Below are 23572 nucleotides of genomic sequence, written 5' to 3' on the forward strand. Positions count from 1 at the left end.
TATCTAGGGTTATAGGTGGGCCTTGGAGTATAGGTTGCCCAGATATGTGTAATACTATTTTATGGCAATGTTAGTTCAGTACCATGGACAGCTCCTAATTATTGTCCTCAGGTTCCATCCAGGATGCAGAAATCAAGTTCCCAACATCTTTCCATTTTCATATCTATATCATAGTCTCATCATCCATTTTGGACCTGGCTTCACCCTACTCTATGTCTTGGGCCTTTGATTTGTCATATTGAGAATGATGGAGTGGAAAGAGTGAGCCTGGTTTGAATCCTCTTTTTGATATATGACCATGAAAAAAATTTCTTAGTTTTGTCATCTGTAAAATGGAGCTAATATTTGCAGTAATTACCTCCAAAGGTTGTTGTTGGGCTCAAATAAGATAATGTATAAAAAGGACTTTAAAAACTTTGGAGCTGTATATCAATGTCAGCTATTATTATTATTATATTACTGCCCCAACAAGCCTTAGAGGTTTCAATAAGATTGTATTTACTGCTTTCTGTTAAAATCTTGAGTTCCCTTTGTTTATGACCCACTGTTGGCACATTGGTTTATGGACATTGGAGGCCATAAGTATTTTCCCTGACCCTTCTATGGTTATGCCTTTCTGTGAATTACTAGCCTGTACCTCCTCCATTATTTGTCTTTTTTTGTCACACCTCATGTCCTAGACAGTAACTAGCTTTGCAGTTTGATCTGGTCATTTTCCTTCTCTGTATTTTAAAGTCTTTTTTCCTGGATTAATAAGTCTCTGGTCAAATACTTTCTGCCCAATATTTGTGATATGAGCTTAGTGCCCAGCCAGAAGTGAACCATTTTGACATTTTAAGCTATGGCTCAGAAAACTAAATTTCCTTCTGTGATATGTTCTAGAAGCTCCACATGACAAGGAAACAAAGAGACAGGATAAAGGTGAGAAAATATTTTAAAGTCGAGGTTAGGCACATTGTAAATAAATTCTGCTGATGCCACAATTTACCACAGGTTTGTTTTGTTTCTTGGGGAAGCATCTATATATCGCTATTACATAACTGTGGCTATTATTTAACTTTCAAGGAAGCAATTAGATGATACAGTGGTCAGAGTGCCAAGATTGGAGTCAGGAAGATCAGAATTCAAATTCAGCCTCAAATACTTATTAGTTATATGACCCTGGACAAGTCATTTAACCCTGTTTGCTAAAGTTACCTCTCTGTAAAATGAGCTGGACAAGAAAATGACAAAGAACTATAACATCTTTGCCAAGAAAACTCCAAATGGTATCACAAAGAGTTGACCATGACTGAAATATCTGACAGAAAGCTAAAGGAGGGGATGATAACTCTTTCTGAATGGATTGATATAATAACAGATGATAGAGAGAAAGCAAAATTTTAAAATCCCTATTTTGTCTCTACTTTTGTTGAGGCTGAACTTTATACCACGAATGATGGAAGAAAAATAATTTAAAAGGGACTTGAAATCCAAGAAGAATGAGAAGATGGAAAGGAAAACATGGAACTGTCTTTGGTGGGTTCAAGGCAAGAGTTCCAGACACATTTTATCCAGTACACTGAAAGAAGTGACTGACATGATTGCTGAGGTGCTGTCAGTGATTCTGGAAGATCATAGTGAATGGAAGAAGTGTCATAGGAATGGAAAAGGGCAAATAGTCTAATTTTCAAAAAAGGGAAAGATGAATATTTCAGTCTCTAGACTGAACCTGGCATTGATTCTGGGTAAAATTTTAAGTTGGACTATAAAAAAAAGTGGATTGTGAGCACTTAAAAAGGGTTCAGAAGGTGATCATTAAGAACCAGTATGGGTTCATTAAGAACAAGTAATGCCAGACTAACATCATGTCCTTTTTTGACAGGGTTACTAGACAGATAGATCAGGGGACTCCATAGCCTTAGTACATGTGGATTTCAGCAAGACATTTGATGGTTTCTAATGATATCCTAATGAACAATTTGGAGAGATGTCAGCTGGAAAATAGTTTTTAGGTGGGTTCAGAACTGGTTGACTGCATGGACTCAAAGTAGTGCCTAATAGATTGATTTCAACCTGAAGGGAGATATAATCATGGTTCTCTCCTTGACCCTGCTCTGTTCAACTTTTTTCAATTTGCATTTCTTTTTATTAGTGATTTGATGCATTTTCCCCTATTTTTAAAAAACTTTTTTCAAGAGTATTTTACTTTTCCAAGTATGTGTAAAGATAATTTTCAACATTCATTTTTGTAAGACTTTGTTAAATTGTTTTTTGTAAATCAATGACTTTAATGAAAGCATAAATGATGTCTATAAAATAATCACTTATATTTATATAATTTCATAAAACTCACATTACTCCATTTGACCTTTATGATGACCCTGTGAGATGTCATACAGGTTATTTTCCTTCTTTTAGAGATGAGGAAACTAAGGCTCAGATCAGGTAAGTGACTTGCCCAGAATCACATAGCTAGTAAGTGTAAGATTTTCTCAGGTTCAGCACTCTACCCACCATATCATAGCACCTTTCAATTTCAAATGACCTGAATCTGGGAGTGATATTTAACCTAATAAATGTGGAATTTTTAAAAAGGGAATTCTGAAAATGGATTGAAGGGAAGCTCAAGAAACTCAAATATATAAGTATAACATGAGGGAAATTCAGTTAGACAGCATTTCATATAAAAAATTGAGAGATTTTTAATAGGATACAATCTGAATATGAATCAATAATGCCGCCAATAGATGGAATTTCACTTCAAGCTACATTAATGGAAGTATAGGTATCTCCAGCAAAGGAATCAATAGATTCCCCTCTCTTCTGCTTTGGTCAGACCCATTTGGGACACTGTGTTAAGTTCTAGTCACCACATTTTAGGAATGATATTGATCAGTTAGACAATATCAATAGGAGAATATCTAGGATTAAGAGATGACTTGAAACTATGTCATGGTGAAGTTCATTTAAAGTAAATGAGAATGTTTAGCACATGGAGGAAAAGACTTAGGGAAAATATAACTGATTTATTCAAACATTCAAAGGACTGATGCATGGAAGAGGGATTAGATGTGTCCTGTTAGGTTCAAAGGATATCTAATCCAAATTCTACTCACTGAAGGAATTCCTCAGATGGTAAATCACTTTCTGCTTGCATACTTCTAATGTAGATCTCACTACTATATGGAGAAGTTCATCCCATTTTGAAACACAGTTAAGTTCTTCCTTCTAGCAAGTGAAATTTTGCATTATCATGACATCTTGTCTTTGGTCAGTTCTGTCCTTTGCAATCATTCAGAACAAATTTAATTTTTTTTTAACTCATAGGAGCCCTTCCCAATCTTGCTCTGCACTTTTCTTTTCTCTTTAGATGAAAAATCCCTAATCTTGTCAATCAAAGTTCACTTTCTTAGCCATAGAAATATCTAGAGGATCATAGTCTCTATGCTGCCTATCCAACTATGTTAGCATTACAGAATTCCTGCTTCTAGAGCCTAATTAAAAATCCTTGTTTGATAAAGAATCCTTTCCACATCACCCTGAACATTCAACCTCTGTTTGAAGATTCTCAGGGCAAGGGAGCTAATTTCCTGTTGAAATAGTCCATTTGACTTATGGACAACACTAATTGAGAGCAAGTTTTTTCTTTTTAAATCAAGCTTACATCTGCCTTTCTTCAATTTCTACTCATTGTTCTTAGCTCTGCCCTCTGGGACTATCATTCCATTGAGAGGAAATGCCATGGGTTTTTTACACTCAGTACAGCCCTTACATCCATGTTGAGAACCTGTTGAGTACTTGTACTTAAGTGGGCTAAAACTGGACCTGTTAACTTGATCTGCAAATAGCAATATCCCTGATGGCATTACGTGGCTGACATACATTGGGATTTCTCTTCATTAAGACCCTTAGATCTCTTTCAGATGAACTATTATCTAACCATACTCTATCTCACCCTTGTGAATTTTAAAAATTTGAACCAAGTGTAAAATTTTGTATTTCTTCTGATTAAATTTCCTCTTATTAAATTGAGCTCCATGTTTTGCCCAATCAAAGGCACTATATATCTTCATGCTATCATCCAGGAAGTTGGCTTTCTCTCAGAGTTTTTTGGTTTCTGACAAATTGATGATGATATCATCAATGCCTTTAAGTCATTGATAAAAATACTAAATAGCACATGGTCAAGCAAAGATTGCTGGGTACATCATCAGTGATCTTCTTCAAAGCTGACCTTATTAATGTCAAGTTCCTCTGATTTAATGTGACAGTTTCAACCCTAGACCCACCATGAACTATGGCTTCACAGCTTTAAAGAGCTGAGCATTATAATGCTGCCTGGTCCATCTTCCATAATAAGGCTTCTCTTAAACTAGGGAAATACAGGGCTGGGGATAAGATGCAGAGGAATCAAAATGAGTAAAAAATTAGACATATACATCCATAATCCCTTCATCCATTAGCATATCTTGTAGAGGCAAATAAGTGGCATAGAAGATAGAGTTTAGAAAAGTCCCAAATTCAAACTGAGTCTTAGATATTTACTAACTGTGTGACTTTGGGCAAATCATTTAATTTCTATTTGCTTCAATTTATTTGACTGTAAAATGAAGAGCATAATAATACATACCTCCTGACCCCCACTCCCAGCTAATATTAGGATCAAATGAGATAATATGCATATAAGTGCTTAGCACAGTGCCAGACACATAATAAGAACTATATTAATGCTGGCTATAATTATTATTATTGTCCAGACACACATTCATTTCTAATTAACTCTGCTCACCCAGAGACACATGCCCTACATCATACTACATATAAATTAACTATTGTACATTTCACTCATTAATTCCATAAACATGTACTGAACATCTCCCATATGCAATACCCTATGCCAAATGATGAAGAATATTAAGTAGTCAAAAACATAGTTTTTGCCCTCAAGGAGTTTAGAGTCTGGTAGGGATGACAGGATATATACACAGATAACTTACAATAAAAGGCCACATCTCAAGAATGCCTGAAGTAAGGCATAAAAAGACAGTCATACATATGTATATATTCTAAAGATATCTATGTATGCATACATGTGGATGTGTATATATATATATATATATATATATATATATATATATATATATACATATGCATATGTGCACAGACATCAGAGAGAAGGGGGGGAAGAAGAGGAAAGAAAGGGGAATAGAAAGAAAATGAGAAAATGACTGAGGAAAAGGTGGAATGAAGGAGAAGAGTGGAGAAAAGTGGAGAGGAGAATAAAAGGTAAGAGAAAAATAGGGGAGGAGATATGAGGGAAGGAGAGAAAAGATGAGAAGACAAAAGAAGAGTATGGGGCTGAGCAAAAAAAAAAAGGGCAAAGGAGGGGAGATCAGAAGATTGAAATCTATATCCAAAAAGGTAACCTGTCCATCACTTAGTCTAAGTTGATGAATGAACTGATTCTATGTGGTGTTATAGAGCAGGGCTTCTCACTTGTGACCACTTTTTGCCCAAGAAATTTTTTGCGACCCCAGCTATATTGGTATTAAAAAATCAAACATTTAATGATAATAAATCATAATTGCATGATCCCCCACATTCAGTTATGTGACTCTGCATGGGAGTCCACAATTAAAGAAACTTTGTTCTAGGGGACTCTTTTCTGACTGCTTTCATACCCACTATAAATTTTCTTTCTCCTCTTTAATAGAGGCCAAATGACAATAGTCATGTGGGGGAAGGGATATTTTTCTATGAAAGATTATTTAGACCTTGCTGGTAAGTGATTCCTTCCTTCTCTCCACCCCCTTTATATTTGCATGAGTGGATATTTTCGCAGCCAACCCATTATTCACTAAGCAGCTGACAATCATAGCATTTGGGGGCTATAGAACAATTGATATCCATTATTACTTCTAATGACCCTTCCCATAGTCATATTAGGGGGACATAGCAGACATTTCCCAGATGTAGAAACTGGGACTCAGTTGGGGAGGCAACTTTCTCTCTGAAAGCTAATACATCACAGAGCCAGAATTTTACTAAAGGTTTTTGGATCCCAAGTCCAGGATATTTTCCTCTACTCCACTGCCTCTTATTGTTATGGCTTCATTAGGGTTAACTAATAATGAAGTAATAATATTTCCAAGCCCTTGCTACCCTTTCTAGGAGCTGAAGAGAAGACTAATTATCTGACGACACTAATAAATGGTTATGATGTTATTAAAAATGGCACCAAGCTAGGATTAATAGGCCCATCAATTGTAACGAATCAGGTTTAACAAGGTTCCCTGTATCTCCCGTCAGTGCCCCGTTGCCTTGATGAACGCCATGAATTTGTAATAAACGCACCGTGTATAAAGACAATAGATTAGTCTCCTTTCATTTTTACAGCTTTGATTTCGCTGGGACAGCTCTGGCATCCAATGAGTGTTTCACTAAGACTGCTTCACAAATGGGCCTCTGAACTCACTGGGTCTGATTAGGTCATTTCCTTACTCAAAAGCCTTCAATGGCTCCCTATTGTCTTACATAAAATACGAATTCCTTAGTGTGGCATTTCAGGTCTTCTCCTTCTTCCCCAGCACACAAAAATAACATGAATGTTTTGTTCGTTGTATGAAGAACACATACTAGATGTGGAGTCGGAGTACCCCAACTTGAATTTCAGCACTGTACTATGTGACTCTGGGCAAGTCCCTTCAGCTTTCTGGACCACTTTCATTTATAAGATGGAGGAGGTATTGGACATGTATAAGGAACTATGGTAGGTATTGTGGGCACAGAAACAAAATTTAAAAAGCAGTTCTGTTTTCAAAAGATTTTAAATTCTATTTAAAGCATATCTAGAATTGAACATCCATCCCTATGGAAGTAGAGAATCTTATGGTGGATGAGACCTCAAATGGTATCCAGTACATCTCCTTCTTGAAGATTCATCTATGGCATCTGTGACAAGTGATTTTTCAGCCTCTACTTCTACATTTCTTGTGAGGGGGAACTCATTACCTTTCCATTGATGGAGAGTTTTGATTGTTAATGAAATCCATGTTCAAAGCCTGGTTGTGGTTATGAGGAAATCAGAAGAAATAGGAATGATTTAGGCCCTCTGACCTCTTTGCTTTTAGAAAGAAGTCCCCATGTTACCCTTGGTATATACTGTATATTCCAGTCTTCATTCTGGTCAAGACTTACAACCTTATAGGATATGACTCAAGCAACTAAGAAACTTTATCTTACTGGCAAAAGTTATATAGTACTACAGGTTTTCCCCAGTCCCCTTACTCAGATGATATACCCTAGACTCAGGGTCCTTGCTTCTCAAAACCATACATGGCATGTGCTCAGAATTACTCAGGATGGGGACTCAGGGAAGTTTCTGAGAATTATTGGACTATTTTCTAGCACACAAATAGGAAAGGGAGAGAAAAACTTCAGGCTTCCCAAAGGCCAAACTTATGCATGCATTTGGAATCAATATGAGATAAATTGAATCATTTCATAATAATGTGAATTAAGTATCTGAAAGTCTTACCAGTGACCAGGAGACTCATCTGGATGCCCATGAAGCAGCAGACATTCTAGACTAGTGGAATTATAGGATTTAGATCTGAAGGTGGTAGTGAAAATTATGACTTTTAGAGATAATCTGGTCTAGTCCCTCTAGTTTTACATCTGGGAAAAAAAGAGTGGTTAATTGGCTCGCCCTCAAGTGTATAGTAAGTGGTATTAGAATCTTGGTCTACTGACTTCACAGATTTCCTTTATATATCTTGCTTTCTCAGAATTGGTCAAGCTGGAGAGAAGAGTTTACAAATTAATCTCATAGTATGAGACTGGACAGGCAGATTATTATGTGTACTTAGAATATTTTCCCCCTTGTCACATTTCTGAATCTGTACATTTCCTTTTCTTTTGGGAATAAACTGAAGAAAGTCATCCATGTGGACTACAGTATACAGAGATGGGAGGAGATGAAAAAGAGACAAATTTGCATTGGTGAAGGACACCCAGCTGCAGAAGAAGGAGACAGCAGAGGAAGGGGAGAAATTAAGATAGAACAATTAATAACACTTTAGGGTTTGTGAAGTATTTTACACTTTTCATCTAATTTTATTCTCACAAAACACTGGAATGTATGTGTTATAATTATCTTACTAATAGGAAAATCCTACAGATTTCATTTATAGATGAGGAAACTAAGGTAGATACTGTTAAATGACTCCTCCAGGACCAGGAAGTTAGTAAAATGTCTGAAGCAGTATTTGAACTCAAGTACTCAACATCAGTGTTCTAACTATTGAGTCATCTAGTTCACCAAAATTGAGTGCATCAATTCTTTGGAAATCAAGCTAGCTCAGGTATCAGAGAAGTTAGGAGACTCAGGATGGGGCTCTGAGAACCTTCAAAAGGAGTACAAAGGTAAAAAATCCTGGTGAAAACTGCCCAACTTGGGAGTGTCAATAAAGAGGCTGGTCATCCAGACAGCTGATTCAGTGGCAAGGTCTAAGGAAGATGGTCACTTGGTCACTGGGGATTGGGGTGAAGTGTGAAAGAAAAGAATCTCTGAACTGAGAGTTGGATCACATATTAAACATCATTTAGTTCAGTCACCTCATTTTACTAAGTACTCAAAGATGTAACGAGATTCAATTGAAATCACACAGCTAAAGTCAGGTGAGAGAAAAGACCCAATTAGGGCAGGTGGATACATCAAAGATGAACACAAAGGGAATGGATATAATCCTCTCTATGCATTTCTGAGCTTTTGGTCAGAGAAGGTCTCAAGTCAGATTGAGCATTTATGAGAGAGCAAGGAACCTGTTGGAGGGAAAGGGAAGATCTTAGGAAAATGATCTCTCTAGAGAAAACAATTCTCTGGAAAAAAAAGTGAAGCAGAGGACAAGGGTCCTATTTCTTTCATAAAAACTAAAATCTGAATCAGAGCCAGGACCCTATTTCCTTCATCAGATCTAGATTATGTTTTCTTCTTCATCCTAAGGGATTCTTGAAGATGAGGGTCATGTGTCTCCATCATACATGTTTTCTCTGTACCCCCAAGGATAGGTTTCTTCAGCGGGATTGGAGGTTAAGGGGCTTGTATCACGGTATCACAGAAAACAACAGGAATAAAAAGGATCCATGCATTTCCCAGAGACATCACTGTGTATATATTCCCAACCCCCACCATGCTCCCTTACTTACATGGTCAATCAGCTCCTTAATCATGCCATTCCACTGGCCTTTCTCGTCCTGTGCCCCATACTTCCCATCTTCCACCAGCCGGATCTCATAAGTGAAGCCCAATATGTGGGCCAGTTCCTTCAGCAGATCAATGCAGTAGCCCTCAAACCGGTCATTCCCAAAGAGGGTCATGTCTGACTTCCGAAACATGACGAAGGGCTCCTCCTGGGGGTGATAGATGAGAGTGGACGGGGGAGGAAGATGGAAACATGAAGGTTTCTGTGAGGATGGGGGGAGGCATAAGTTCCCTCTATTCCCCCAGACCTGGATTCTACGTTAGACTAGACTACATTCCTCCTTCATGAGGAATCTCTTTGAGAGAAAAAAATTCTTATTCATCTTTATTCTCTGTCCCTCCCCCATTCCAGTGCTATGCACACTATAGTTGCTCAATAATCAATCAAAAAGTATTTAAGTGCCTACTATATATCAAGCAGTGTTCTAAGCCCTAGGGATACAAAGTTGAAACAATTGCTGCATTCAAGGAACTTACATTCAATAAAAGACTATTGAAGGAATAAAGGCATTGTAAATAAGACCCATGACACTGATTGGATCCCAAAAGCAACTTCTGGGTGTGGGTGAGTAGAGAGGTGAGTTTATAAATAAGCTTTCTCTTCAGACTTGAAGTAACCCCAGGAAGATATTGAAGAGACTTAGAAAAAGACTGCCTGCCTAGAATTTCAGAGTTCAGAGGGAGTCTTTCTTCTACTCCTACCAGAAACTGTTTCTATACTTTTCTAAGTGGGGAAAATTTTAGCTTATGGAGGTAGAAAATACAGACTTGGTTTGAGAAGTTCTCTAGACTATTTGTTCTCCCAAGGAGTTTCTTTTCATATGATTGGAATTTTGGAATCCCTAAATTTTAGGATTGAATGGAACCTCAATGGCCACCTATTCCAATCCATACTCCCGAAGGCATCCTTGTTATGATATTCTCAACAAGTAGTCATCCAGCTTCTGTTTGAAGAGCTTCACTGAAAAGAAAACTTCTGCTCCCTGGGCAGTCCATCCCTCTTTGGACAGCTTTTAAATGTTATGGAGTTTTTCTTTGGATCTTGCCTAAATTTACATCCTTGGGATTCCCACCTGTTGTTTTTTCCCCATTTTTGTCCTCTGCAGCCAAATAACAAGTTGAATCACTCTTCCCCATGCCAGTCCTTTAACTATTTGAAGAAAGATGTGTTTCCCCCAAGTCTTTTTTCTAATCTAAATATCCCCCATTCTCTCACTTGCCTTCCTTGGGAACAGATTAGAATGTCAACTCCTTGGCCATGAGATGTTTGTCTATTCTTTGTATTGCTGATGCTTGTCACAGAATCTGTGACAGCTACTTAATAAATGCTTATTGAATGACTAATTAGAAATGAAAAAAGAAGGCTGAGCCTCTAGGATTGGAAAGCCTATAATAAGGCTATTTCATATACCTGCTGCATTACTGCTGCTTAATTAAAATCATAGACTCACAAATTATTGGATTTGGAAGAAACTTTTGTTATTGTCTAATCAAATCCCTTCACGAATTGGGGTAGATGGTCAACTTGAAGCCCAAAGTGGGGGTGACTAGTTTGCCTATAGCTACACAGTAAGTAGCATGGTATTGTGGAAATAGCATTGGATTTGAAATTTAAAAAAAAAAACAAACCTTGCTTAGATAGCATTTTCATGACCTTGAAGAAACTGCTTTATCTCTATGCATGAAGTTTCCTCATCCAGAAAATGGAGAAGTTTGATTAGGTGATCACCAAGATCCATTCCTGCTCTGAAACTTACGGTCCTAAGCTTATTACCCGACAAAACAGAAGTTCAAAAATAAATTAAAAAAATAAAACTTATGGTCCTAATTTGCTGGAAGGATCATGCCTTGGCCCTCCTAATTCCAGCCTACTGACCTTTTCACACATCACATAGCCTCTTATTTAAAATAGCACTGAAGAGATTAAGTGTATACCGAGGATGGGAAGGTATGGAAATGAGTTGCCACTTGAGAAGTGAACTTGGAACTGAAGCTTGGTCCCTCCACATGACCAGAGGCATGTATGCCATGTTTAATGGGTGAGAATTTCTTTGCTACAGTCTGAGGAATTTTAAGACTTTAGTGACATGAAGGCTGGGAAATTGCATGTACACAACATGGTGTAGTATTTCATTTCTTTCCAGCTTACTTTTTCATAGGATCATAGATCAGGACTGGAAGAGACCTCAGGGGTCATCAAGATCAACCAAATTGAGGTACAGTGAGGTGATATGACTTGCCATAATCACACAGGTAGGACATAGAAAAATAAGAATTTGAATTCAGGTCCCAGGGGACCATTAATATCACATTCCACTGTACTATGTTGCTTTTCATCTTCACACATTCTATAGCCTAATCAAATTGGCCTGCTGTGCAAAGCTGACCACTATGCTTGCGCTGTGCCAGTCTCTTTCTCACCTCTACCTCTTGGAGTCCCCAGCTTCTTTCCAGGCTCTGGCCAAATACTATTTATGTTTTAGATTAGATCACCTTATTTCACCCTATTTCACCTGAGATGGAAGTGCAGGATCATTGACCTGATTCGACTTTGATCAGCACAGGAACTTTGTCCTGTTCCATTCCTAGCCTAGTTTGACTTACCCCTCTTTAGGTAATGTGGTGGCCTCTGATCACAAAAGGGCTCATCAAATTAATGCCATAATTAGTACAGATACCCACTTGGGTTAGCTTGCTCTACCTCAGAATTCTGAGCTGAAGAGATCCACCTCTTTCATCTTTCATGATAACAGGGGACACAAGCGGGTATCATTGCGCCCTGTCTATAGGTTACAGTGTAATGTGCACTTGATTTGGAGTGAGAGGACCAGAATTTGAGCCTCGTTTCTGCCATTTACTACCTGTGTGACTCAGGAAAAGGTATTCAACATGTCTGAGACCCAGTTTCTTCACAGATATAATCAGAGGGCTGGATTAGATGATTTTCAAGATCTTTTCTAGTTTTTACGATCCTGTTTTCCCTCACAAATCTGGCAAGTTTTCTCTAGATGCTCTTTACCTCAGCTCTGCACTCCTTCACTGTGGAGCCCAGAATTAAGTACAGTATACTAGATATGATCCAACTAGGGCAGATGATGGTGGAATGATCACCTCTCTGATTCTGGATACTAAATCTCTCTTAATGAAACTTAAATATGTGTTTATTTTTTAGCTGCCATATCCAGCTTGTGGTCACTAAGCCTTTGGGTCTTTAAAACAAAGAAGCTTTGTCTCAACACAACTCTCCCATCTGGCCATGGTGAAGCTGATAATTGTATTTTGAACTTAGTTAGCAATCTGCTCTATATCCTTACCCTGTGCTTGCCTTTCTCACCATTGTTCTGTTTCTGTCAATCAGTTACAATAGCTCATTACAAAATCAACTTCCCCCAGGCCCACATTTACATTATCCTTGCATGAGACACCTCTTGTTAGCGGGCAGAAAGGGACACAACTAGGCTGCACGTGGAGCTGAGAATCTGTGAGTTTATAGCAGTCACTTGGCAAGGATGATGAGTTGGAAATGTGATGTGTTGTGCTATAATGAGCAGTGAATAAAGAGTCAAATCTTATCTCTCTTTGCACCTTTATAACCTTGGGCAGGTTATCTTCTTTGATGATCTGTTAAGCATCATGTGTTCAATTATCATTTTGAAAAAGATGATTCCTAGATCTATATATCCAGCCCTAGTGTCTCTCCTGAGCTCCAGGTTATTGTCATTTGGATGGTGTGTAGGTATTCTAACCTGGTGTGTCCAAAACAGAACTCATCATTACCCATCCCTTCCAAATCCTTTAATCTTTTCCACTGTTTTAATACTGTCAAAGGTGTCTTTTCCAGTCACCTAGGATCATAACCTTGGGGTCATTATTGATTCCACTCTCACTCATTTCACATATCCAATATGTTGCCAATATTTTTAGTTTTTATCTGAAAAACATTTCTCATATAAACTCTTCTCACAGACTCATATCTTTAGTTCACATCCTGCCTGAACTATTGCATCAATAGCTTTCTAAATGGTCTCTCTCTTCAAGTCTTTCATAACTCCAATCCATCATCTACTCAACTATCAAGTTGAATTTTCTAAGAGTAGATCTGACTATGTCATCTTCTGCTAAGGAGCTCCAGTGGTTGGTTCTCTGTTACTTTCAGGATCAAATATGAATTTCTTTGTTTAACATGTGAAGCTATTTATAACCTTGCCCCTTCCTGCCTTTCCAGTCTTCTGATTTACTCCTTTCTATAATCCACTTACATTGTAGTTCCTTGAACAAGACACTCCACTTCCCATCTCCATTACTTGATACCTACTACTCACTATGTCTAGAGTGTTCTGTCCCCTTATCTCTAATTGTTGGCCTCCTTGTTTTATTTTTTAATAGTATTTTAATTTTCCCCCAGTTACATGTAAAGAAAATGTTTAGGATTCATTTTCACAAGTTTTGTGTTTCTGTTTTCCCTCCTTCCTTCCCCTTCTCTCTTCTGAAAATTGTAAGGAATTTGATATAGTTTATACATATAATATCATGTAAAACACATTTCCATAATAGTTACAGTTGTGAGAAGAGATCCAGATCAAATAGAAAAAAAAGAGAAAAAATAAAGTAAGTGAAAAAATGTGTGTCGACCTGCATTCAGACTCCATCAGTTCTTTATATGGTTATGGATAGCATTTTCCTTTGTGAGTCCTTTGTACTTTGCTTTGTCCTTTGTACTTGCTTTGGCCCTTTTTGACTCAGGACCAGTTCTCTAGCCACTGCATTATCTAGCTGCCCCTTGTGTAGAATTCTTAGCCATTGTAAGGAAAGAGCATTTCTTCAGGTGCTACACCAAATTAGTTTTAGTTAGGGAAGTACATTTAAACACTCTGAACTCTGGGGAGTCTTCTTAAGAAGGAGTAAAGGATCCCAAAGAACCTTTACCAAACTTTGAGAGAATAGACAGTCCTATTCTCTGGCCTAAGCTCCTCAGGCCTCTAGACAGATTTGTTTACATTAGATTTTTAAACAGCCCCATCCAGGTTCATTGAAGAGGGGATCTCTGCCTGGCAGATCCACAGAAAGAGTGTCTATTATCTGATTCCAAAAGGGGCTCTTGACTTTTTTTCAGCAGTTCTCAGACAATCACTTTTCCAACCTAATTTGTGCTTTTAGCTCAGCACTACAGTCAATCTCTGCCTCCCCTTCATCATTGACCAAAGTAGATTGAGGGAAGTAGGTGAGAAGAGGCTCATTAGAAAAAGACCAAACTGTGAGGAATGGGTGCTTCAACTGGAGGAGAAAGCAAGCGAGAGAGGAAGAACAAGAGGCTGGTCCATCAGAGCTCTCCAAACCATCACAAATGTGAAACACTGCAGGCTCTCCCCACATGCAAATTACAAATGCACCATACAAAGAAGTGTTTACCACAAACCTGACTTCTCTTCACAGCTTAACACTCACTCTGATAGGTTATTAAACAAGAAAGAACCCATTTATGATGGAAGTAACATCCCCACAAACTTCTTGGCAGATTCTATCTCCTTCCTGTGTTCTTTACAGTCCTTGGTCACTGTACCCTCTCCTGCCATTGTGTCAATTCCTTAATGTCACCAAAGGTTAAGTACCCCCCCATTTCCATAAAGGCTCCCCAGACACCTTGTTCCCCTGTTCTTTCTTCAGGTCCCTCCCCAACACTCTCCTCTAAAATTAGCAATTCATTTGTGAACCCACCACAGCAACTGGATCTATACATCTCCATATAAATACGCTGGCTTCGGAGCAGCTGTAAAATGCTATTAATTTCGGGAAGTGCTTTGGGGACGGCATACATATTTAACAGCAGAAGCACTGAGCATTAAGACGGGGCTCGCCTTGGTAATGTGTCTCCAGGCCGGCAACATTTCCTAGGGGGTAATTCTGAACTCCACGAGCTACTTATTCATGGACTATTTCACAATTTATTACTGGAAATGTCCAGACAGCCAATTCACAAGCTCTCTCGGCTGCTAATCGATTGCTCAGTGAAGGTGCCCTCAATTTCATAACTTCACGCTCTCATATTGCTCTGGGAGAACGGTGGTGGTAGTTGGGGTAATATTTCTCTTCAACAAGTCACAAAAAACAGGAGCCTAGAAAAATAACCTTTTCCAGCTTTGTGTTTCTAAGGCTCTTGTTCTGGTTTTTCTAAAATCACTTACAAAAACATGGAGCCCTGCCCAGCATTAAGTTATCTCTTGACAGGGTCCATGGACTTAGAACTTCAGGAGCGATTTTGGGAGGGCTGTCCTGAGTGGAAAATCTTGTTCTAGATATATCACAGTAGCCTTAGTAATCCCCTTATTCTGTTTCAGTGTTTACAGATTCACACAGATGACAGATGTAAAATCTATATATCTGTCATATAAACACACAGAATATGTGTCCTAGTGATGTTCACACCCAGAACACAAAATCACACAGAACACATATCTCCTAATGCAGACACAAAGAAAACAGACCCAATACTGACACACAAAATGGACTCAGCCTCAATATACCCACAGATGCAATCATTCCAACACAGACACAAATAGATGCGCTAAGACAATGAATCCAACAATGACAAAGAAAACACATCTATGACTCAGTAGACATGTAGACCATACACACCCTACCACAAACAGGATTCAATAGACAAAAAAAATATGTGCCCCAATATAAGATACCTGCAGATCATGCACATCATAATGGACACACAGCACACCCCACAAAAAACAGATATATGATTCACTTGACACACAGAACATACTAATAAAGACTCAAAGAATATACAAATACACTTGACAAAAAACGCAAGTGGAACAACACATCCTAATTCATATACAAGCACTCCCCACCTTCAAAAAACAAAAACAGATGCATGACTCACTAAATAAACAGAATGTATGCACAAGCCCATAACTCAATGGACATAAAGAATGTAATATACAGTCCAATACAAGACACAAAATATACAGATGTACTAACAGACACAGAAAAGAGTTCTCCAAAATAGATTTGTGATTTAATAACCACACAAAACACATGAACACACACACACACACACACACACACACACACACACACACACATCTCTGGCTCTTTTTAGTAGCTGAATGCATGCCCCAAGCTTCTAAAACAGAGGAGCCAGTTATGAGCCTGGTGTTCTCCTCTGTGGCTAGGAATGAGTGCTCATCCATGTACTCCAGAAAGAACTATCCCAGGAGGCTGAAGTTTGGTCCTAGGAAGGACCAAAGGTAGGTGTCAGGCAGGTTTCTCACTCAGCCTTCCTTTCCTTACCCCCTAGCCTGGTAGGAGAACGGGGAAGGGATGCTGTTATCAATATATCTATTCCTGCACCTCTCTATAGGTGGGCAGGCTGCTTGGGAGCTATATGGGAGAGGGAATCCTTCTACTACCCTCCCCCTCTCTACCTAACACCTCAAGGCCTCAGGTCCTTGGTTCAGGACACAGAGATCTAGGGCTCAGGGAGACAACCTGCTGTAAGTGGAGGGTGTGTAAGAAACAGATCCCTTCACAGCATATTGACTTAGAAAACAACAAATTAACATCTGCCTATGTTGTATTTTTATTTATTTTATTAAACATTTCCTAATTATAATTTTAAACTGCTTCACTGCACTGGGAATGGGACTTGTGGCCCCTCCAGGCAGCAAATCTGACACCCAAACTAGTGGAGTGAATGAAGCACCAGACTAAAGAGTCAGCCAAGACCTAGCTTCAAAACCTTAGGCACCTAGTTAGTAGCCATGTAATCTTGGGCAAATCACTTAACTTTGATGGGTCTTTTCCTCATGGGTAAAATGAGGGGGCTGCACATGAAGGCCTTTAAGGTCTCTTTCACCTCAAAGTTCCAACCCCATAGAGCTGAGAGGCTTAGGTGTTGAGGGGCTTATGTGTTAAGGTCTTAGGATCTTAGGAAAGAGGGGTTTAAGGCCTTGAATATTGTGTGGCTCAGCACCCTGAGGGCTCAGGATTTGGGAGAAGTACAGATAAGAAGAGCTTATAATTATTAACCATCTTAGGGAGAGGGGTGGGTCATCCTGCCTCTCCTACCTTCTAACCCATCCCCTCCTTACCACCTGGTCAAGAGACCATACTTTTCTTCTCTGCCAGAAAAGGAGCAAAAGGAAAAGTCTAGAAATCACAGGGCCATTTTGACTATGGAAGTGAGTAGTTCTTACATGCCTGGACTGACTGCCCACTTATTTTTCCTGTCAATCAAGCAGCAGTTGCTGTGACAACCAACATATGCACTCATGCACACCCACACTGGTGTGTGTGTGTGTGTGTGTGTGTGTGTGTGTGTGAGTGAATGTGTTCTTCTCAGACAGGTAGGACATAAAAAGCCTGGGGATGGGGAGAGAGAGCAGCTGGACCCTTTGAGATCATCTAGTCCAGTTTTTTTTCACTTCAAAGATCAGGAAACTGAAGCCAATGGTTTGCCCAAGTTCATACAGTATCATAAGAGGCAGAGGTAGAATGTGAAAGCACTTACAAAGCACTTTCCTCCTGTACCAAGCTGGTGCCCTGTGACTCACATTTAATGAATGGTTGTTGAATTGAACACTCCATTGTCTCCCACCTCTATGAGGGCAGTCCATCTTTTGCTAATCCAGAGGAACAATAAAAATCAACCAAATTCAGAAACCTTGTTGCCCTTTGTACACTAAGACAACCCACTTAGATAGGTCTACCATGTTCTTACCATTTTGCTGAACTCTTATTATAGCAATGGGGATGGGCACACTCGTGCAGACACTCCAGTAACCATTAGAAAGATGACCACAGGGCAGTTGGTGGTACAGTGGATAGAACACCAGTCCTAAAGTCAGGAGGACCTGAGTTCAAATTTGACCTCAGACACTTAACACTTCCTAGCTGTGTGACCCTGGGCAAGTTACTTACCCCCAATTGCCTCAGCAAAAAAAGAAAGAGATAAAGAAAGAAAGATAATTACATTGACTTAGAGCTCAGTCTCCCTGAAGGTGAGACCAGAACTTGGTGTCTGAGCAGTCTTTGGCTAGATTAGGGCTCAGTCTACACTGGTCAGCCAGTTTTTAAGCAGGGACCAGGGTTCGTTCAGCCAATGTCAGTGTGCTTCAACTGTGTGAATCCCTAAGATAAGCCTACCTCAAAAAGAGCAACTCCCTATCTCCATAATACTTTACACTCCATCAGTATTTTCCTTTAAAATAACCTTATTAGGCAGGTGTTATTATCCTATGCATCTAGATGGTCCAGTGCATAGAGTATTGTACTTAGAGTAAAAGAGACTTGAGCTCAAAATTTTCTTATCTGTAAAATTGGGGTTATAATATAACCTATCTCCTAAGATTGTGAGGATTGAATGAAATAACATATATAAAGCACTTTGCAAAACTTTAAAACACTATAAAATGATATTATATTTCTTGTTATCCTCATTTTATAGATGAGGAAACAGGTTTAGAGAGGTAAGATGACTTGTCCAAATCACAGAATCACAGAATATTAGAGCTATAAGAGACCTTAGAGTCACATAATCCAACCTACAGGAGAATAAAAATATTTCCTACAATATACTTGACAACAGGTCATCTTGTCTTTGATCATAAAAATCTAGTGATGGGCAACTTACTACCTCTTGAGGGACACCAATTCCTTTTTAGACAGCTCTAATGGTTAAGAAATTTTTCCTTTCTCCCAAGACTAAAAATATGCCCCTGTAACTTAAACTCATTGTTGTTATTACATGTAGTTGTGCTCTCTAGGGTCAAAGAGAAAGAGTTTAATCCTACTTGCACATATCAATCCTTTAGCCATTTGCAGAAAATGATCATATCTTCCCAATATTCCCCAGTTTATTCAAATGAATCTCTTATGACATGATCTCAATGCTCTTCACTAACTTGATTGTTCTCCTTTAACTACTCTAGTTTGCCAATGGTTTTTAAAAAATATGATGCCCATCTCACAAAGCTAATAAGTGACAGGATTAGAAATCAGATCCAAATCTTCTGATTGTAAATTTGTCAGTCAACAAGCATTTATTAAGTGGTTCTATGTGTCTTCTACTGACTAAATGCTGAGCTCAGAAAGGAAAATGTCCTTAGCAGCTCACATTCTAAACGGGGTAGATAGACTGTGAATAAATAGGTCTAAAATGATTCTAGAAAATAGATGGGAGGTAAATTGAGAGTACTAGGCTGAAGTAATGAGGAGAAACTATCCACAGAAAGGCTGAATGTAGGGAAGTCAGAAGGGAGGAATAAGAAAAAAAGAGCTTTCTAGGTACTTTCCATGACACTAAATCCCTCTCCAGGGCAATGCTCTGTTTCCATGGTAGATTCCAACTTCAGTTTTTGATACTTAAGTAGACTGTGCCCTGTCAGCTTTACCATGGCTATGAATGTTTCCAAGACTTCCATCTAGGTAGACTATGATCCAGGGCATTATCAAATTAATTAATACCCCTTCCTCTACATTGGCAACATCTGGAAGCCAGAAAGAAGTTAGAGTACAGAAACAAGATGCTGGCTTCTGAGTTGAGAGGGAGGAAATAGGATTTGGGTGATGACCAATATTCCCAGATCACTGGCCTCTGTATAATTAGTACTGACTATATGGAGGTTGGAGTTCTCTTTGAGAAGGGAGTGAAGATAGTTGTTTAAAGTTTTTTTCTTTTTCATATTCACCTGTTTCTCTAAGAAAATAGATTGCAGCCTCCTCCCCTCTATACTTCTACACAGTTAACCTATTCATCCCATACTAGTGATGGGATTCTTAGTAAGAGAGTAGGACATTCCAGCTGTTCCCCTAATCGGCTAAATCCATTTGTCCCTAGTCCCTCCATCCCTCATCCTTCTAGCTCCTGATCTTTAGTCCTTGTTCCCTTCATCCCTAGTCTTTCTGTCTATTCTTTTTACATATGGTCTGTCAATTCCAGGTCCTGTATTCTCAGCCTTTCGGCTCCAGGTCTTTGAGCCCTGGTCCCTTCATCCCAGGTCTTATATCCTCGGCCCCTTCATCTCTGGTCTTTTCATTGTTGATCCCAGACCTGTGTCTGGGGACCAAGGATGCTAACTGCCTACTTCAAGGTTTGTTGAGAAGTTATTAGATGTTCATGAAAGCTTCCTGTGTAGATTCATGAGATTATGAACTGAAAAGGACTTGAGAGATCATCTTATCCAGATCCTTTATTTTATAGATAAAGAATTGGGAAGGGGAGGTAGTAGTTACCCAGATTCCCATTAGTGGTAAGTAGGTAGCAGAAATGAAGTTCAAACCCAGGTCTTTGGGCTTCAAATTCTAAGCTGTTCCACTTTGAACTATGCCAGATATTCAGTTCCTTCTTCCCTTATACCCCAGCCTATCCTACTGATCCTAAACCCATTAGCTCCTTCACTGCTTCCCTGAAAAAACTCCATTGGGAAATGGGCACTATTTCCCAAGCATAGCAAGCCTATCATTGGAAAATGCATTGCTCTCCTTTTATTTGCTTCTCCCTTTATCCCTTGATTTAATATTCCGTAGGAGGTCACATAGAATTGCGGCTTCTTACCAGCACAGTGGTGACAATAAGGGATCTGTTGGTCAAGGAGTCAGTGACGTTGGGACCCCGGCCCTTGGCAATCTCTGTGATATTGAGGCCATCAGCAGGACACCACACACCCACCTGGACAGAAGGACACAAGCACAGACAGAAACATGAGGGTATTAGAATTCTAAAATGCAATTAAAAAAGAAGATAGAGAACTCAAAGAACCTGAGCTTAAGCATCAGATGTGCTGCTAGGTTAAGTGTACAAGCTCTTCCCCTCTCTGAATCTCAGCTTCAACAAGGCGGTCAAAACTAAGAAATTTCAAAGGTATCCTCCACCCCTGACATTCTAGGACTCTGTGAAGTCTCAGAGGAGACATATGGAATTTAGATAAATAAAACTTGCATTCTCTGCCCCTCTGTCATTACTGGAAAATCTCCCATTTTCAAGTTCCCCATGGAGATGGGCAGTATCCTAGAGTGGGATTTCAGAGGGGCAGCTTAGTACAGCCACCCCTTTATATATACTGAAAGTGAGTTCCAGAGGAGTCAAGTGGCGTGTCCAAAATTACAAAGGTGGAAGAGCCAAGGTTGGATCTCAGGTGTTCTTACTCCACAAAACCATAGACTTTGAGAGCTTGAGGGAATCCAAGAAAACACTAAATCAAAGTCCTAATTAAACAAAAATCATCTCTTCTACATCCCTACAAGTGGCTATCAGTATTTGATTTTTAGATATTTAACATTGAGTAATTTTTCCCAAATGAGATCATATATTGAGAGTTGGAAGTGATCTCAGAAACCATCTAGTCCAACATCTTCATTTTACAGATGAAGAAATTGAGGAACAGGAGATGAAGTGACTGGGATTTAGTCATGGTCACATTAAGTAGTCAGGAAGACTTGCTTAGATTCTCAAACAGCAGGGCCAGCACTTCTCCTTTGGGGTATTGGCTTCTGCCATTAGAACATAACTTTAGGGATGACACCATGGATGGAGCCTGGGTCCTGGAACCAGGAGGACCTAAGTTCAAATCCAACCTCAGAAACTTACTGTGTGTGACCATGGACAAGTTACTTAACCCCAATTGCCCCAATCTTCTTGAGGGCAGGGACTATCTATGATGATGCTTCTGTTTGTATTCCCAACCCTTAACACAGTGCCTGGAATATAGCAAGTGCAAAATAAATGTTTATTGCCTATTGAATGCCTGCCTAAATAGTTCCCTTCTGCAACTGGCACCTGGTTAACTCATCAAGCTTTCTCTTATGGAAAGAAACAATTCCTATATTATCTATAATTTAAGAATACCCTTAATAGGGTTGTTGTGAGGTTTAAGTAAATTAACATAAGTTTATTTTTAAACTTTTAAATTCTATGTGGATGTGAGTTATTAGTATTATTACAAAATCTACTCATTAGAAATACCATAGTAAAATGGATATTATGATGAAATATATGTCTGAAATACATACTGACAGGAAGCAAGCAAGAGCTGGCCTTAAAACTCGGGGAGACTTCAGTTCAAGTTTCTCCTCAAACACATATTGGTTGTGTTGTTCTGGGCAAATTATTTAAACTCTCAGGATTCTAGGCATCTATTTACATCCATAAGTTGAGGAGAAGGTGCTGACTTATATTGGTAAAGGGAGCTAGGAAGATCTAAGTTCAAATTCTGCCATCTTTGAAACATATGACTATATGATCCTGAGCAAGTCACAGCATCTCAATGTTGTAGGTATTTTTCTAAAGACAATATGTTACTGATCTAACCATTTTGGAAAGCAATGTGGAATTATGGCCAAAGACTTAAAAAACGGTGTATACCCTTTAACCTAGCAATACCACTATGAGGTTTCTTTCCCAAGTTGATAAAGAAAAGAAATTATATGTTCTAAAATATTTATAGCAACTCTCTTTGATGGCAAAGAACTGGAAATTGAAGGGAATGGTTAAAGAAGTTGTGTTATATTTTGTGATGGAATACTACAGTGCTATAAGAAATGATGAGAATGGCTAAACAAGCTGTGGTATATTATTGTGATGGAATACTACAGTACTATAAGAAATGATGAGCTAGTGGATTTTAGAAAACAATGAAAGACTTGTATGAAATAATGAAATGAGCAGAACCAAAAGAACATTATATGATGTAACAGCAATATTATTCTATTAACAACTCAGAATGACTAAGTCATTTTGAGCATTATAAATACTCAAATTAACTTACAAAGGACTTATGAAGGAAGATGCTATCTACAGCCAGAGAAAGAACTGATAAATGGAAGTATGTATAGTATGATTTTACCTATATACATATAATTGCAGTCTAGGGCAGAAAAAAAATAAAAAGCGCCCAACAGAAAACAAAAGAAAACTTTCGAAGAAAACACAGAAGAGCAGGGTCATTTTGAAAATGATGTATAGTATTTATTATACTGTTTGTTTTTTTAAAGTAAACTGTGAAGTGGAAATTGATGATTTTATATTAAATCTTTTTTATGCTCTGCTGTGTAAAAGGAAATTTTATCTTTCTGTATTTGAAGCTCAAAATGAATAATTCTTTTTTTTTAAGCTAGTATATTGCAGAATAGTGCAAACCTGTATTAGTAAAGGGTTTTCATTTTGGAATTCCCTATATATGACATCAGAGGTCTAGTTCTTGTCCTATAGCAGTTGATTCAGAGGAATTCAGAGATAATCAAAGAGAGGAGATGGCCCCAAATATGGCAAATCAGAGATAATGTCAGGGAGATAATGAGAGCTCATTTTATCAGGTGAAT

The 23572-nt window shown here is 38.6% G+C and overlaps 1 protein-coding gene across 2 annotated transcripts in view; it reads right to left on the bottom strand.

The window, feature by feature from the left end:
* Positions 1-23572, bottom strand: part of GRIK3 (glutamate ionotropic receptor kainate type subunit 3) — a 323335-nt gene that overhangs the window by 46019 nt on the left and 253744 nt on the right. For both annotated transcript variants that reach the window (XM_051987712.1, XM_051987711.1), the window contains exons 9-10: positions 20811-20924; positions 9190-9393 (exon numbers count right to left, since the gene is read on the bottom strand). In XM_051987712.1, coding sequence (XP_051843672.1) covers positions 9190-9393; positions 20811-20924 — 318 coding nt within the window. The remainder of the gene's footprint in view (positions 1-9189; positions 9394-20810; positions 20925-23572) is intronic.

Source organism: Antechinus flavipes, chromosome 3 (genome assembly GCF_016432865.1).
Source record: "Antechinus flavipes isolate AdamAnt ecotype Samford, QLD, Australia chromosome 3, AdamAnt_v2, whole genome shotgun sequence".
Classification (NCBI taxonomy): domain Eukaryota; kingdom Metazoa; phylum Chordata; class Mammalia; order Dasyuromorphia; family Dasyuridae; genus Antechinus; species Antechinus flavipes.